At 38.0% G+C, this 18178-nt stretch overlaps 1 protein-coding gene across 1 annotated transcript; it reads right to left on the bottom strand.

Moving 5' to 3' along the window:
- Positions 1 to 3741: 3741 nt before the first annotated feature.
- Positions 3742 to 17949, bottom strand: LOC148129231 (vomeronasal type-2 receptor 26-like). The gene is made up of 6 exons (XM_087947242.1): positions 17819 to 17949; positions 11836 to 12127; positions 8740 to 9600; positions 6797 to 7024; positions 5727 to 5853; positions 3742 to 4643 (listed from the first exon to the last, which is right to left on the bottom strand). The coding sequence occupies exons 1-6, from the start codon at positions 17947 to 17949 to the stop codon at positions 3742 to 3744; spliced, it is 2541 nt and encodes an 846-aa protein (XP_087803368.1).
- Between the last annotated feature and the right edge of the window lie 229 nt (positions 17950 to 18178).

The following is an 18178-nucleotide window of genomic DNA, read 5'->3' as shown; positions in this document are numbered from 1 at the left end:
TTAGACGTAGAAACTGCATATCTGCATGCACCATTGCAGCATACAATATATTTGAAAAAACCGGTTGGTATAAATGATAATAAAGCAAATAGCAATGATTGTTGGAAACTCAAGAAGAGTTTATATGGATTGAAACAATCTGGCTATGAATGGAACCAATATATTGTGAAAGAATTAAACAATATAGGGTTTAAATCTGGTTTAGCAGATCCATGTATGTTTAAAAGAGAAAATAATGGAACGGTGTCATTATTGTTATTATTTACAGATGATATTGCTTTGATTACTAAGACCAATAATGAAGCTACTGAGATTATTTCATTATTAGCCAAAAGGATAAAATTAAAACATTTAGGTGAAATTAAAAAGTATCTAGGATTGACAATTAATAAAACCACAAAAGGATTTAAGATATCTCAAGAGGATAAAATTTGCCAATTAATTAAATTATATAAAATGGAACTTTGTAAGCCTGCAAAGACTCCAATGAGTCAGGAAATTTGCAAAATTGATGCTCAAAGTCCCAAATTTGATAAGACCATCTATCAATCTTTGATTGGTAGCTTATCTATATATAAGCAATTGGTCAAGGCCAGATATAGCTTATAGTATTAATCAGCTGGCACGATATAATAATGATCCACATCAATGTCATTGGCAAGCATTAAAGAGAATTTTAAGATATCTTAAAGGAACAATGCACCATGCATTGTATCTAGAGCCAAAAGGTGATTTGAATCTTAGTGCCTATGCAGATGCAAGTTTTGCAACTGACATAAACACTAGAAAATCAACATCTGGGATGGCTATATTATTTGGTAAGACTTTAATAGGGTGGAGGTCAATCAGGCAACAGCATATTAGCTTGTCAACGATGGAAGCAGAATTTTCATGTCTGTCATTACTATGCACTGACTTAATTCTGTACAAACAGTTATTATTAGACATGGGTATAACTGTTAAAGATTCTATTATTGTGTACGAGGACAACCAGGCAGCTATACAATTAGCTACTAATATTGCTGTAAAAACTAGATCAAAGCATACTGATTTAAGATACTTAAATGTTAGAGAATCTGTAAAAAATGGTCTAATTAAACTTGAGTACTGCATGACGGAAGAAAATATTGCAGACCAGTTTACAAAAGCACAAGGTGTTGTAAAATTTAAAGAGAGTTGTGACAATTATGATTTGAAAGTGTAAATGGATATATTATTGTAATATTTATTATTATTACCCAAAAGGGGAGAATGTTAGGGATAACATTGTTTTACCCTAACTGTTTTGGGTAAAGATAATAAAATGATGAATCATGGTTTGTCAGATAAAGTGTATGTGACTTTAAGCTAAAGGAATGTAATTAAGGGTGCAGCTGTAAAAGTACTATATAAGCAGCAAGGCACTCTCTGGCTCTTACTGGCTGGCTTATTGAAGACTGCGTTCTTGCTGAAATGGGGAGTGAAGAAGTGTGTTGATATTTCTCAACGGAGAGAAGATTGGACTGATTTATTGTAAGTGTACTGACATTGGCTATTCAACACGGACTTTGCAAATAGAGTATCCCTGACAAGACTTGACTGAAATTGATATATGACTACTGGACTGTTTACATGACTATGCTATAATTCTTAAATGGAATAAATTATAATTTTGATAGCACAAGCGTATCTGTATTTTTACTGCGTGTTAACGAGAAGGCTTATCTCACACATTTACCTGTCTTCCTATCTGACTTCGCTGCACGTTCTGTTTAGTTTGTTTTCCTTAACACCCGTTGGGGAATCCAGGCTTAACACCTCTTACAGGGAATGATGATACTGTGAAATGTTAGTGTCACATTCCAGTGTCCCACATAAATAAATAAAAGCAACACAGGTCAATGTGGTAATGTTTATCTGGTGATGCGAACCTGGCACAAAGCGATCAACCATAAAGGAATCAAAATTTGTGCCACCGTAGTTACTTCCCCACCCATTATATCATGTTACACACACACACACACACACACACACACACACACACACACACACATGTGTTCTACCCCATCTCCTCCCAATTAAAATAAATGAGAATAAATAAATACACAAGCAAGGAAGCAAGGTTTTGACAGGTTTGTTTTATTCATTAATGAGCTGTATTTATTTGAACTGTCAAAGTCTTTCATTAAAGTACTATCATCTTGTCTATAGATATAATGTCAACCCTGAAGCTGACCTGGCTGAAGCCATTTTGGAGCTTCAGAGTTGCCATGCATCAGCTTTTGCAAGTTTGTGGAATATAGCCACAGTTATCACAAATTTAAACTTGAATCCTAAGAATTGAGAGAATACTTAGAAAGAAAGAAACCCATCATGATGACATCTGTCTCAAATATAGATGTCCATTTTTAAATTCTCTTGAGTAGGACATGATAAAAGTTATGCCTTATTGCTCTAGGAACTGTTATTCAGTATAATTAAACATAAACTCAAATCCATAACAGTTTGGGCTATTTTATATATTTACAGATAAATGTAGACCATATTCCAGTAGCTATCTGGATGAATGGGTAGGTAATAATTTAACTCCATCTTCTCTGTAGGAAAGTGATTAAGCATTTATTTAAAAATGAAGCAATATGATGTTGAGAAATAACCATTAGCATGTAAAATAAATTCAGTAAAAGCACAAGAAGCATTTTATGCAGTATGGCCTTGAACCCCAGCAATAGAAAATCTCTGACTGCCAACTGAATCAGTTACACACAGAAAAAACCCTAAATTTTACAAATATATCTGGACAGATGCTTAGCAGCTCTTACCAAGAATGGAATTCAACTGACCTATCAAGAATTGGATCACATTATCATAAATGGTCTTGAATGGATTTGAACAAACATGTTCCCTGGAAAAAGTTGTCTTAAATGCCTGAAAGGTAAAGATCCACCTTGAAAAAAAAGCTACTTTAATAATATATAAGTGTGTCTATGAAAGTGAAGGCATATTTGAGGTTCAGGAATAGAGAAATTGTGGTAGACTAGATTTCTACCAATTGAGAAAAATTGGCAAAATGAATGGATCTCATTGTAAGCTGTAAAGAAAAAATGACCAACTTCCTCTTTACAGCTTACAATGAGATCCATTCATTTTGCCAATTTTACCTCCCAGATGAAACTACAACACAGATTATTTTGCGATGGCCTCCCATTCAAGTATTTAAACATGCTCCTCTTAGTGTTTATTTAAGCCAAGAATTGTTTATTTATTTATTTATTTGATTTATTTATTTGATTTGTCAATCACTTACAAGATAATAGATATAAGTATAAACATGAGTAAGAATACAGGAAATAGGTACGAATAAATGGGGACAATAGGACAGGGACAGTAGGCACGATGGTGCACTTATGCACATCCCTTACAATAACATTTGTCAATGAAGATGGTTATTACTTCAGTTTGTGTATCCCAGAATGGAATTTCCTCCATATGTGAGATCTGAAGGAGAAGAAGAATTTCTGGTTTCTCAGAAATACCTGTATAAGCCTGTACAACAGCTTCTCAGTAGAAATCCAGAAACCACTACCAACATTTAGGAAATCCTTAGAAATTGATCTATTAAAAACAGCTATGTAAATTAATAAAGCAAAAAATATAGGCTTGCCCTGAATCTTAAAATAACAATGTATTTATGACTACTCAAAACCATTCAATGAGATTAACAGTTAAAGTTTAATTTAACAGGACCAAGATTATCTAAGATCATTGTTTACTTCTCGTCAAGTACTGCCTGTTATTTAGCTCAGGCCTGATCAAAATGATATAACATTTGGGAGGAAAAATGCATCCTAGTAAACCAGCACTAGAAGCCAAAATGGAGAAGACCTCCACAGCTACCACATATTTCCCCTTGGCACTGAGATAGGTTGGAACAAAGGAGAGCCAGGTACTGCAGAAGACCATCATGCTGAAGGTGATGAACTTGGCTTCATTGAAATTATCTGGTAATTTTCTTCCTAGGAAAGCCATACTGAAGCTGATCATGGCCAGGAAGCCCATAAAACCTAGCACACAGTAGAACATGATAGTTGAACCCTCATTGCATTCCAACACAATTTCTTCAGGCAGAGAGTGCATGTCAACATCAGGGAATGGAGGAAAGATTGCCAGCCACACTGCACAAATGGTGACTTGAGTAAGGGAACAGGAGAAGATGACAGATTGGGCCAATGGTTTCCCCACCCATTTCCTGATCCTAGAGCCTGGTCTGGTGGCCCTAAAGGCCAGAACTATAATGAGGGTTTTGGCCAAAATACAAGAAACCGCCACTGAAAAGATAATGCCAAAAGTGGTTTGGCGAAGCAGACACCTAACCTGGTCTGGCTGACCAATGAAAAGCAAAGGGCAAAGAAAAGAGAGCAGGAGGGAAATGATCAGGACATAGGTGATGGTTCGATTGTTGGCTTTGACAATGGGAGTTTCTCTGTATTTAAGGAAGATCCAAAATATTTGACCCGTAGTGCCAGAAAAGAAAAGAGAAAGAGTGGTCAGGCCGATCCCCAAAGGTTCTCCATAGCTCAAAAAGCTGGCATCTTTGGGATTGCAGTGATCCTGGTCTTTGTTTGGATAATGATCTTCTGGACATGGAGTGCAGGAATCCATGTCTAAAAAAAAAGAAAAGGACAATTTCTCTGTAGAAAGGATTTTCATATATTGCATCATGTATCCCAGGGATACTTTATCTTACACCAGTAGCCCCCAACCAATTTGCAATGATTCATGAGGAAAAACATTCAGAGATGTGAACATTCTACAACTGGGAATTTCCTACAACGAAAGTAAAGCTGAACTAGTTCCCTACAGATACATCGTTCTCAGGAACTACTTCTACCAAGCACACAATCTTGGGAGGAAAAACACGGAGTGGCAAAGTGGGAAGCCGACACCCACTTTGCCAATCAAATGTGATGGAATGTTGCCTGGATTCCCAGGAGGAAGGGAGTGCATTCCAGAGAAGCATCATGTTTTAGATGTGTAGAAGAAAGGGGATGAGTACTGCTTCTCCCTAATAGTTCCCAGAGTATTTTATATTGGAAGTAGTCTGCTTTAATGAGGTGATAGGATGTTAAATTTAGTAGCTGGAACAGTAAGTTGTACAATAGGCCAGAACATATAGTTGTAGGAGAGTACTTAGATAAGGAGTACTGACTTAGTAATTAGATAGTACCGACACATGATGCAAGCTATGCTATGATTGGTTGCTGTAAATATAAAAGGGGAATTTCCCTTGTTTGTTTTTTCTGTCATGTATTCTACAGTATATACTGCTTAGCTTGCCTCCTGGTATTCCTGTGTTCCTGACAACAATGTGTTTTGTTTTTGTTCTTCTGGATGATGACAAGGACAAGTAACTTTGAATGCTAAATACATTTATCTATAAGACTTCCTACAACCAAATAAAGCTAAACTATCACCCTACAAATATTCTGTTCTCAGAAACTACTATTCATAAAGGCATTGTTTTCGAAACATAAAGAAAATGTACATCCCATGAGTTCTTCCTTTTCCACCAAGTTTAGTAGTAACAACATGAACCAGTAGAGGAGGAAGGTGACACCCATGTGGCCAGTCAGATCAAGCAATCAATGGTACAGACATTACAGTCAGATTATCCTCACACCCCCATGCAGTGGGTCCTAAATCAAATGCAATGTGATGCAATGAAACTCAAAAATATCATCTCTTACCCATCTGGCTTGAGATCTCTCCAGCTGGGCATGGAAGGCAATCATAACAGCAGAAAGGACTGCCTTCCTTTTTTATTCGCCTGTGACCCAAACAGCAAAGGTCATTACACAAGGAAGAGGGTAGTTCCTGTGTGCAAATGAAAGTAGATATTTTGATACTGACAGGGAAAACAATAATATTTCTCAAAAAGAAAAAAGGAATCAGAATGCTAAGACCTCTTATTACTGCTATATCAGTTGCAGCTTTGAACTCAGGTGCTGGAGAGGACTCCTGCGAGTCCCTTGGACTGCAACGTGATCAAACCGGTCAGTCCTAGAGGAGATCAACCCTGACTGCTCTTTAGAAAGCCAGATCCTGAAGATGAAACTCAAATATTTTGGCCACCCAATGAGAAGGAAGGACTCACTGGAGAAAAGACTAATGCTGGGAAAGATTGAGGGCAATAGAAGAAGGGGACGACAGAGAATGAGGTGGCTGGAGAGAGTCACTGAAGCAATAGGCAGGAGCTTAAATGGACTCCAGAGGATGGTAGAGGACAGGAAGGCCTGGAGGAACATTGTCCATGGGGTTATGATGGGTCGGACGCAACTTCACAACTAACAACAACAATGACTATGATGTATTCTTGAGTCCTCATGATGACAGAAAACTCCTTTGTTGGTTTAATAAAGAGAAGGGAAAGGGAAGGAGATAATAAAATGTTGGCATGTTTTAGAGCACGGGTGTCAAACTGGCAGCCCGCAGGCTGGATGCATCACACTCAGGCCACGTCCACCCATTCTGCAAATGGAAAAAATGTCATGAAACATCCTGTGACAGCAATGTGACACCAGTATTTTAGATGGTCAGGTTTTCTGAAGTCATTTCCCCCATAGAATTATCAGAAACCGTCACTAAGAAATAAATAAATTAAACAATGGCCTTCCAAGCAACCAGGGTTATTTTTATGAGTAAATATTTACCTGAAGAACTTCCCAGGGTCAGTATTGTAAACTTCCCTGAATCAGTAAATTAGAAATTAGAAAAATAAATAAAATTAGATGGTCCTGGTTCACTATATCGATTGTACCTTATGATATGGCCTGGGCCACACAATGGAATCCTGAGAAATGGATAAGATGTTGTCCTTGGAAGCAAGGGGATAAATTTTTCCCACCTTGACCCGAAGAAAAGTCTGATTTGGGAATGCCACCCAATTGATAATATCAAACCCAGCTTTCAGTTCCCTGTTTTCATCAAAAGAAACAGTTTCCTCAAGACTATTATTAAATGACAGGCTTCTTAAATAATGATGGAGCTAAATGGAAGAAGAAAGGGAGAAGGGGGAAAACACGACAACATTAAGGGGTATAAATGATATATTTCTAATATTCAGATTGTTTTGTAACCATATTAAAGCCCCTTTATTTAATACCTATGGATTTGTTTATGCCTGACCTAATTCATCTACAGTGCACATTCTTTTTTTCCTAAACCTGGCCACTGATACATTACTCCAAAAAGGTGGGAGAAGAAAAATGATAGAAAAATTGCTAATCTTATATTTGTTGTATACACTTTTTTCTCCTTTTGTTTGTAGTTCTTGTTCCCATTTCCTTATGTATAAATAAAAAAAAATGTATACAGTATATATATAAAAGAAACATTGTGGTTTCAAGCTTTACACAATTATACTGAGTTGAGTAGAAAGAGCAGAGGAAGGAAAAATGCCAAAAGACAGTTGCATTAACTCAGGGGTCCAGAACCTCAAGGCTGCAACCCAGTACTGGGCTGTAGTCTATTCAGAACTTGGCCACGGAAGCAGCTGGTGAGTGTCCATGCAGATCCATTTGCACAAGTGGTGGACAGGCATGCATGTGCAGCTCCACTTGCATGAGTGTTGGGTGAGCATAGACATGCACAGCTCCATTTGTGCAAGCAGCAGGCAATCATGCCCTCCACCTGTGCAAATGGAGTTATGCATGCATGCTTGCCCACCACTCACATGGAACTATCCCCTCCTCACACACCAGTCCGCCAAGCAAGAAAGGTTGGGGAACTCTACATTAACTCATCCAACTGATGATCAATCAGATGACCTAAGGAACAGGGATCAGTTCCTTGATCCTTCTGAGTCTGACTTCAATGGGTTCCTAATAAAGGACAGCCATGGAACAAGGGTTTATTTTAGGGCTCATTATGAGGTCCTCCTTTTGCTGTCCTTTTTTGCTGTGTCAATCTTCTGATTCTTTTTGAATATTTCAGTCAGGTTATATCAAGCATTTAACATTAGGATTACAGCTGATAAATTTCTATCAGCAATAAACTCATGACGGTACAGATTAAGGTAGATGGAAAAGGAAGCCACTTGTTCATCAAGAAAATCTTTTTGCATCTTCCTCACATCAAGAAAAACTTTTGTTCATTTTTGATGCCATGTGCCTCAACTCATAATGTGAACTTCTTGCTTTCTGGTCCTTTTGCATCATTCTATACAGGTTTGAATCCCTAGCACCATGTAACAGAGTGAGCTCCCGTTACTTGTCCCAGCTTCTGCCAATCTAGGAGTTCGAAAGCATGTAAAAAAATGCAAGTAGAAAAATAGGGACCACCTTTGGTCAGAAGGTAACAGCATTCCATACATCCCCAGCAATTAGTCATGCCAGCCATATGACCATGGAGACGTCTTCAGAGAGCATTGGCTCTTTGGCTTTGTAACGGAGATGAGCACCACCCCCTAGAGCCAGAAACGACTAGCACGTATGTGTGAGGGGGGGCTTTACCTTTTTATACAGGGAGAAAGCTGCAAAAACAATTGTAATAATTGTCTGCATCCCTTTCCTTTATAAGAAAGTAAGACAGTTTTTAAAGAGTTCATGTCACTCTTTTTCACCTTTAAATTAGCCCATCAAAATGAAAAGACACTCCCCTGAAATTATTGCAATTATCCCCTGAAACTATGCTAAGCAGAAACATTTGAAGTGATTTGGAGGTTTGATCAGTTCTTCTGAATTTCTCCATTCAGGACATTACCTGCCATGGCTCTTTACTGATGGAATTCCTTCTTTTTATCTCTGCTGTCATTCTGGAGTGGAACTGGCATGAATCCATGAATTGCAAAGCGTGAGCTATGGTGTAAATTGCAGTATAGAGGCTGTAGCTGTGACTAGTCATAGTGGTTTCAAAAACTGACCCAGGGAGCGTCTCCACCTTCTCTTTCCCAGTGCAGACATTTCTGTCAATCTTGTGCTCTCTTGAAGAAGAGAAGTGACAGTTAAAGACCTGTTGCCAAAAGTCCTTGATGAACCCATCTCCATTTTCCTCATTTGGGTTTCTTCTTTTAAGAAATGTTTGAAATCCCTTCACATCAGTTGAATGAAGGGCAACCAACAGAGCACCATGAATAACATCAACCTCAAAGTCTTTGACAAAGGGAATTGATGTGAATTCCATCTGGGCTGTCATAATCCAGACTTTGCTCTTGGTCTTGATGGGTATGTTCTCAAATTCTGTAACACGAGGGAACATTCTCAAAAAGATCATAGTGTGAATTTCTCCATGGATGAGTACTACGTTGGCTGTGCTATCACCAAGTATCTTGTATACTCTGATCCATTTATTCACCATTTCATCAACACCAGAGGCAAAATCCAAGTTAGGCAAAGTTTCTATAAAATCAAAGCAAATGCCGTTCTTGGAAAACTTGGGCAGTATTGTGTGTATAAATCTCAACCCATTCTCACCATACATAAAAATAACTCCAATCCATATCCACCTGAAAAGAAGCAGCAGTTGTAGGATTCCCAAATATTGATGTTCCCTACTAGGGAACATCTGTAAGGAAAAAACATTTTGGGATGGGTCATTTATTACTGGAGCAGAACCATAAGTGAACTGAAATGAAAAAAAAATAAACAAGGAGATTTAATTCCCAATCTCTATCCAAATCAGAAGAAATATAATACCCAAATCACAGGAAATAAATGGTTTTGTTTATGGAATACAAGAGACTGATTCAGTGACTTAATGATGCTGGAGATGATCTTGTCTCCAGTGATTTGAGTCCTAGTTCTGCATGGTGGGATGAGCTCCAAATACTTGCCTCAGCTTCTGGTCATCTTGCAGTTCTAAAGCGTGTTCTATGTGAGTAGGTAAATAGGTACCACTTTGGTGGGGGAGACTGTACAGTCAGTCAGATTCCTGATGGCTCTGAACATTCCCAGTTTCAGCATCTGCTTGAGAGGGGACCTTGGGTGATGCTGTAGGAAGAGCCACTTGTCTTTCTCTCTGGTGTGCAACCTCTCACCTACTGTGGCTCACCTTGGAAAGCACACAAGCATTTCCTGTAAGGGCTGGTACTTTGGAAGCCAAAATATTACTCTGCAAAAACATTGTGGTCTCCTAGCTACTGTAAACATAATCAATCCAGCTCTGGACATCCCACTTTAAATGGGCTTGAAATATTAATTTCAAAGAAGGGCTATGATGACATTGAGTTCCTGATCAAGGAACTAGAAATCAGATAAAGTAAGGTAAAGGTTCCCCTCACATATACATGCTGGTCATTTCCAGCTCTAAGGGGCACTGCTCATTTCTGTTACAAAGCTGAAGAGCCAGCGCTGTCCAAAGACATCTCTGTGCTCATGTGGCCAGCATGACTAAATGACAAAGTTGCATGGAACACTGTTACCTTCTGACCAAAGGTGGTTCCTATTTTTCTACTTGCATTTTTTTACATGCTTTCGAACTGCTAGGTTGGCAGAAGCTGGGACAAGTAACAGGAGCTCAATCCATTATGCGGCACTAGGGATTTGAACTGCTGAACTGCCAACCTTTTTGATTGACAAACTCAGCATCTTAGCCACTGAACCACCATGTCCCCTTAGAAATCAGATACTGTGTGGGATATGGAAGCAACCAGGAATGCTTACACCTGGGAAATGAAGATTGAGGGTGGACATGGTAGCAGTCCTGAATTATGTGAAATGATGTCCTGAGTTAAAAGTCAGGACTTGGATATAAAAATCTGACTAATAGTTTCATGTTACAGGAATGTAAATTCCAATTGAAGGTTAGTAATGGTAAGAGCAGTTGAACCCTGGAGCTAATAATTCAGAGAATACATGGTGAAAATTTGATGTGTTCAGGCAGAAAGCGTGGAATCACTTGTTAAAGTATGAACGATATGGATTCTTGAGCTGAACAAGGGATAGGAGTCAGCAGCTTAAATGGTATCCAACATCATATTTCTGTAAGATTGTCTACTTTTAAATGTCTTTCAATCTCGGTAAAAGAAGCCTCTGTGAATTCATGGTGCTAATAAAACTTCATGCATTAGTGTTCAGTGAGTATGGTGTGTGCAGGTAGTTCTTGACTTAAAACAGTTCATTTAGTGACCATTTGAAGTTACAACATCACTGAAAAAAGTGACTTATGACCATTTTTCAAACTTATGATCATTGAAGCATCCCCATGATCATGTGATTTACATTCAGATGCTTGACAACTGACACATATTTATGACAGTTGCAGTGTCTTGCAGTCATGTGTTCCCTTTTTGTGACTTTCCGGCAAGCAAAATCAATGAGGAAACCAGAGTTATTTCTCAATCATGTTACTAATTTAAGAACTGCAGTGATTCACTTAACAAAAGTGGTGAGAAAAGTCATAAAATGGAGCAAACTCACTCAACAAATTTCTCATTTAACAACAAAAAAAATGGGCTCAATTGTGATTGTAAATTGATGGTTGGGGACAATATGTTGACTCTGTAAAGCACTTAGAGAGGGCTGTACAGCTCTGTAAAGCAGTATGTAAGTCTAAGTGCAGTTGCCAACCTCACTTTGACATGATTACCAAATGAAGACCTAATGAATGAATCAAGCTTTTGATTCATTTGGCTCCTTATTGTTCAAAATTATGGAGTTCTACTGATGTAATTCATAGATTGTATCACTTCTGCATGCAATGTTCAACTAATTATATATATACTTATATATATTCTATCCTAAATTATTTAGTGATGTTTAATGTTTAACAATATTATGATACACATACAAAACTACATTAAAGACTTATGGGACATATTGTGGATTTGTTCAGGAGCCAAGTCCCATGTTTGCATCTTACCTGTGGTATCTTGTAGATGCTCAGAATGGTTGCCATATAGAAACCCACATCGGAATTGGGTCCCCCAATGGCAGCCATAGCATTATATTTAGTATCACACTTGTAGTTTGGGATAAAGTTGTTCCATGTGGAGAGAAGCTCTAGAGAAGCAAGTAAAGTACCACTTGGAAGAAAATGGTTATTGTAGATGTGGAAGCCCAGAGAAATATTGGGTAATATCTGAAGATTTTTATTGATCTCCATGACAGCAAATGCAAAAGCCAGGGTATGTTGATAGATCTGAGTCACAAGTCTGCCGAGTGATTTACAAGATGAATAAGTGCAGAGAATTGCTAATTTGTCCCTCAGAGCAAATACCTATAAATCACAGGTGTCCAAAGTTAAAACACATCTTTAACAGAGATGTTATACAGTACGAGCAGGGTTGGGATTCAAATTTTTTAACAACCGGTTTTATGGGCATGGCTTAGTTGGTGGGCATGGCTTGGTGGTCATGTGACTGGGTGGACATGGCTTGATAGTCATGTTACTGGCTGGGTGTGGCCAACTCAACATCACTCACATCAAGGCACACATCTCCTCGCCTGGCCTCTCATGACTGTGGGGATGCTGCAACAGTTGTAAGTGTGAAAAATGGTCATAAGTCACTTTTTTCAGTGCCACCGTAACTTTGAATGGTCACTCCACACAGGCAAAGTACCAGCAAAGGAGGGAAAAAAACTCCAGAGAAGTTCCTGAGACAGGAAGTCTAATCCTGCCAAGAATGCAATAAGAGTTAATGGAGAGGCAGTTTCTGTAAGCAACACCGGAATGTGTCCTTCCTGCCTTCCTTACAAGATTAGCCCAGTAATTTTTTCTAACAACCAGTTCTCTGAACTGCTTAGAATGTTAACAACTAGTTCTAGCGAATAGGTGCGAATTGGTAAAATCCCACCCCTGAGTACGAGAAACTATAAGTGGACTCATATTCTTATCTAGAGTGTGGAAAGAACAGCCTTTTATTGTTTTGCTTTATTTACATTCATCTCTGCATCTTAGAGGGAAGGCCACTCAAGTATCAGAATGGTCAAACAAATGGCAACTTCAAATCTCAACAAATAAATGCTCTGCCCTACATACTGGCAAGAAAAAAATCAGGCTGAAAAGTCAAGACCTTGTTGATGATCCAAAGTCTGTCAAGGACCTTGGAGTACTCATCTCTTATGATCTAAGTGCTAGCGCCCACTGTAACTACATAGCCAAAAAGGCATTAAGAGTTATTAACCTAATCTTACATAGCTTTTTCTCTGGTAATATCACACTACTAACTAGAGCATACAAAACATTTGCTAGACCAATACTTTAATACAGCTCATCAGTCTGGAACCCACATTATGTATCTGATATTAACACAGTTGAGAAAGCCCAGAAATTTTTCACAAGAAGAGTTCTCTACTCGTCTACTTGTTGCAAAATACCTTATGCCACCAGACTTGAAATTCTAGACCTAGAAAATCTAGAACCACACGGCCTTCGGTCCGATCTAAGTATAGTATATAATATATAATATATAGTATATAATCATACATTGCAATGTCCTACCTGTCAATGAATACTTCAGCTTCAACCATAACAATACAAGAGCACACAATAGATACAAACTCAAGGTTAACCACACCAAACTCAATTGCAGGAAATACAATTTCAGCAACAGAATGGTCAATGTCTGAAATACTCTACCTGACTCTGTGGTTTCTTCCCTAAACTCCAAAAACTTTAACTTTAGACTTTCTACTATTGACCTCACCCCTTTCCTAAGAGGTCTGTAGGGGGCATGCATAAGTGCACCAACGTGCCTACCATCCCTGTCCTATTGTTTATTTTTATTTTTCTCATATGTATACATTTCATGTATTCATAACTATGTTTATACTTATACTTATCATCTTGTAAGCGATTGACAAATCAAAATAAATAAAGAAATAAATCTATATTTCTTCAATGTTCTTTGAAGATATATAGACACTTCCACATGATATATGCAACTGGTATCTGGTGAACCAGAATCAGTACCATCTGATGGATTTTAGAAGATCAACTAGACAAGATATTGAATCTAGTGAATGGAAGGACAAATTTGGACTTCCTAGTGTGAAATATTATGTAGAGTGAGCAGGGGGATAAATACTCCAATAGGAAGGTTCATGAATACTCATAGAAAACTAGGCAAAGATAGCATTATAGCTACCAGTACCACCACTCATTCCTAGTACTTATGATTTACTAGTACATGTTAGCAAAGAATGCACCATAAAATATTATGTCCATGTAATAAATCCCATCATCATCTGTGAAAGAGAGAGGAAATGAAACACAAAATCCAGAATAGAAAATATCAAAACTCTCAAAAAAACATTAACATTGAATATAGTCTCAATAAGTAATAGCAGGTCAAGGCAAACTCAACTGAGATTTACTCTCGGTACAATGCAGTGAACTTTCTTTCACATTTGGCATACAGGAAATTCTTATATCACAAGCGGTTTTTATAGTAGCTGTTATTCATTGTTTTTGTTCAGTTGCTAAGTCATGTCTGACTCTTCTCAACCCAATGGACCATAGCAAACCAGTCCTCTCTGTGTCCCTTCGCCCAAACTCATGTCCACTGGGTCACGACACTATCTAACCATCTCATCCTCTGCTGTCTTCTCCTTTTGCCTTTAATCTTTCCCAACCCCAGGGTCTTTTCCAATGAGAGTAGCAGTTACACATAACACTTACAAAAATATTGTCATGCTTATAGGCTGAATGAATGAGGGACTTAATATAGAAACAATGAACATAACAAGCAGATTGATTATGATCTAGTGGAATTGATGATAATCTATCTGATCAGGAAGGACTGAATGTGCATTTAGTAGATTGCAACAAGTAACTTCTGCAGCAAAACGGGGACATTCTTATTGAAGAGACAGAGGAGAGAGAAATGGTGGAAGATTGGAGTTGACTCCTATCCTATTCCAAAGAAAGCATGAGATTTTTTCTCATTCATGCTTTCACAATACAATTGTATCCCAACACTTGTTTGAGATAATACAATTTGAAATGAGAAAGTTCTTTATGGAAAATGAAGTTTAGAAAATGAAGTTAACTCTTTAGTTAAGAGTTAACAAAACTCTTAACTTACCCAATCTCATCCAGGAGATTATGAGATGGATGTTGGTTGTAAGTCACAGGGTTGGAAAATGTGAAAACTTGAGATATAATGCCAGCAATGCTCAGGTCCCCTGGCTGATAATACTGATGACTTATTGGCAGTGGGTAACGAATATGGCATGTACGACTTGGGATACTGGAAACACTCTGAGGCAGTAGAAGTAATATCAGGAACACGAAGGGTGGCAATATATAGAAACATCGTTTGCACATCAGTTCCTGTCTTAAGTGTGTTTAAGAAGTTCAGGATGAATTTAATGCCCTCTCTGCAATAGGAATCTTCAGAAGAAGTCACCAAACAATCTGTGTTGGGCTCCTTTCTTGAATTGCAAAACATCTTTTAGTAATGTATTTTGATCTTGGTTCTTTTTTGCCAAGGTGTATTTGTTATCCTTTGGGAGGTGAAGTAGAAGTCAGGTTGTAACTATAGGGGAGATGATTGCCTTTACAAAATTAGGGGTTCTTGGTAATATCATAGAAGAAAACAACTTAATTGCATATTTCAACAAGAAGTTTTCTTTCACTTTATTAAAGTGTCAAGAGGCCAGGGTTATTTTAGGATTATTTTATTTAGCATTAATAGTTTCTAATGTTCCCGTAGTATCCTTTCCTAAATTGGGGGCCCTTCAGACATTCACTTTTGCACTGGACATCTTATAGCTTGACTACTGCCAGTGTTGGTGTGGTGTTGGGGGTTTCCGGTTCAATGTGTGAAGGGTGAAGGATGTGTGTTTGCATTTATTTTCATGGTCATGGTCATGAAGTGCACTGAAGATGGTGTTTGATTTCATTGTACAAGGTGTAATGACAATAAATTAAACTAAATTAAATTAAACTAAACTAAATGTGCTGTACTTGGGACCACTTTTGAAGATCACCTGGAAGCGTTAACTGGTCCAGAATACAGCAGTGTAGCAGTGATGATCAGTCCTCAGAACGCCTCATGAGTTGTGCTAGCTGCCAGTTTGCTTCAAGGCATTATTCGAGGTGTTGATTTCTAGCAATAGAAATGGCATAGGTCTTGGTTAGTTGAGAGATTACCTATAGTAACTGCCAAGCCAGTTAGAGTTCTTTCAATCAAACTATGCCATCTATTTGGATCATGATTTGTTCCCATCTGGTATTGTTATCTTTCCCATCTTTTGCTATTTTTGTTTTGTTTTGTGTTTTTTTCTTGTTGTAGAACACTCAGAATCACTGGGAGTTACAAAGCATATACCTCTATTTCTATTTCTATTTCTATTTCTCTCTCTCTCTCTCTCTCTCTCTCTCTCTCTCTCTCTCTCTCTCTCTGTGTGTGTGTGTGTGTGTGTGTGTGTGTGTGTGTGTATGTGTCTCTCTCTGTCTCTGACTCTCTCTGTTTCTCTCTCTCTATCATCCCTGTCTTTCTCTGTCTCTCTCTCTCTCTCTCTCTCTCGCATCTCTATCACTATCATCTCTGTCTCTATCTCTATCTATCAGTGTATCTCTATCTATATTTATCTATCTCTATATCATATCTACATCCATCCATATCTATCTATATCTATATCATTTGTATCTATATATCACTATCTCTATCATCTCTATCTACCAGTATGTCTATGTCTATATCTATGTCTATCTCTATCTCTCCCTCTCTATCCTCTCTCTTATCTCTATATATCTACACACACACACATCAATAGTATCCAGATCTGGAGCTGAGTCAGAATATTAATTTTGCAGCCACACTAGTGAGAGAGAGAGAGATACACACCAATGGTATCCAAATCTTAACAGCTTGCTGTTATTGCTCTTCAGGAAAGAATAAAGATTGCATGCAACTGTCTACTGTTTCCCAGATCCAAGTTCAGAAATCAACTTGATAAGAAATGATATTCCAATAATTCTCTTCATTTTCTTCCTGAGGAGATTGAAGATAGGAACTAGAAAAAGTAGACTCAGTTAAGAGCCTTCCCTTATCTGCAGATTGCAGATGTGACCTGCAGATTGAGGGCCCAAATTGGGTGGTTTATTTCACTTAGTGCAAGTTAGCTAGTAATCACACGTATTTAGAACTTTGTTGTTCAGTTGCTAAGTCATGTTTGACACTTTACGACCCCATAAACCATAGCACACCCAGTCCTCCATTGTTTCCTGGAGTTGCTAGAAATTCAGGTTCCTAGCCACCAAATCATTTATAATACCCCATCAATATATACCAACATATTAAGGTCCTCAATTTTCCTCCATGCAGTTTTGGTTGCAATCTCTCTCTTCTTCATATCCTAATTTAAAAAGCCCCCAGGTCTGCAGGGAAAGGTAACTAGAAGTTCTAGATCATCAAGGTCTAGGTTTCTGCAACCAGAAGAGAGTTTCTTAACTATCAGCTGTTAGACAACTTCACAATTTGGGCAGGCTTGAGTTTCTTTTATATTTTGGTTGTCTTGGACATCTGCACCCATCACTGAAGAGAATAATCATCTCAAATGGAACAATTACCCTTGGTTGACTACAAACATATATAGTTTAATAATTATTCCTGTTTACAATCCTCAAAAAATTGTTTGGAAGTTGTTTTGTTCAGGAACTGCAGTTTACATATTGTGACTCATGAATGTTATAGGTTCAGGGAAAAAGATGATTTATAGCTTACAATTATTGATGAGTACTACATCAGAGACACGATGGAATGGGGAAAAAGAGAATATAACATATGTTATGATTACACTGATGCTCAGTCTTTTATTTTAATGAGCACTTAAATCAGAGTTTGGTCACAAATCTAAATCCTATTGTGTATAGAAAACTGATCGCTATAACTTACTTTAAGTGGATTTTTTGCATGACCTGTTGCCTGTTATTCAGCTCAGGTCTTATCAAGATGATGTAAACTTTGGGTGAGAAAATGAGGACCAATAATCCAGCACTTGAGGCTAAAATGGAGAAGATCTCCATAGCCACCATATATTTCCCTTTGGTGCTCTGGTAAGCTGGAACAAAAGAGATCCAGACACTGCAAAAGAGCAGCATACTGAGGGTGATAAATTTGGCTTCATTGAAACTGTCTGGGAGGTTCCTTCCAAAAAAAAGCCACTGTAAAGCTGATCATGGCCAAGAGGCCAATGAAACCCAGGACACAATAAAACATGACAGTGGAGCCCTCATTGCACTCCAGGACCATTTC

Source organism: Notechis scutatus, chromosome Z, assembly GCF_049901735.1.
Source record: "Notechis scutatus isolate UNSWTSFEM ecotype Mainland chromosome Z, rNotScu1.2, whole genome shotgun sequence".
Lineage (NCBI taxonomy): Eukaryota > Metazoa > Chordata > Lepidosauria > Squamata > Elapidae > Notechis > Notechis scutatus.
This window is presented reverse-complemented; position numbering and strand designations above follow the sequence as displayed.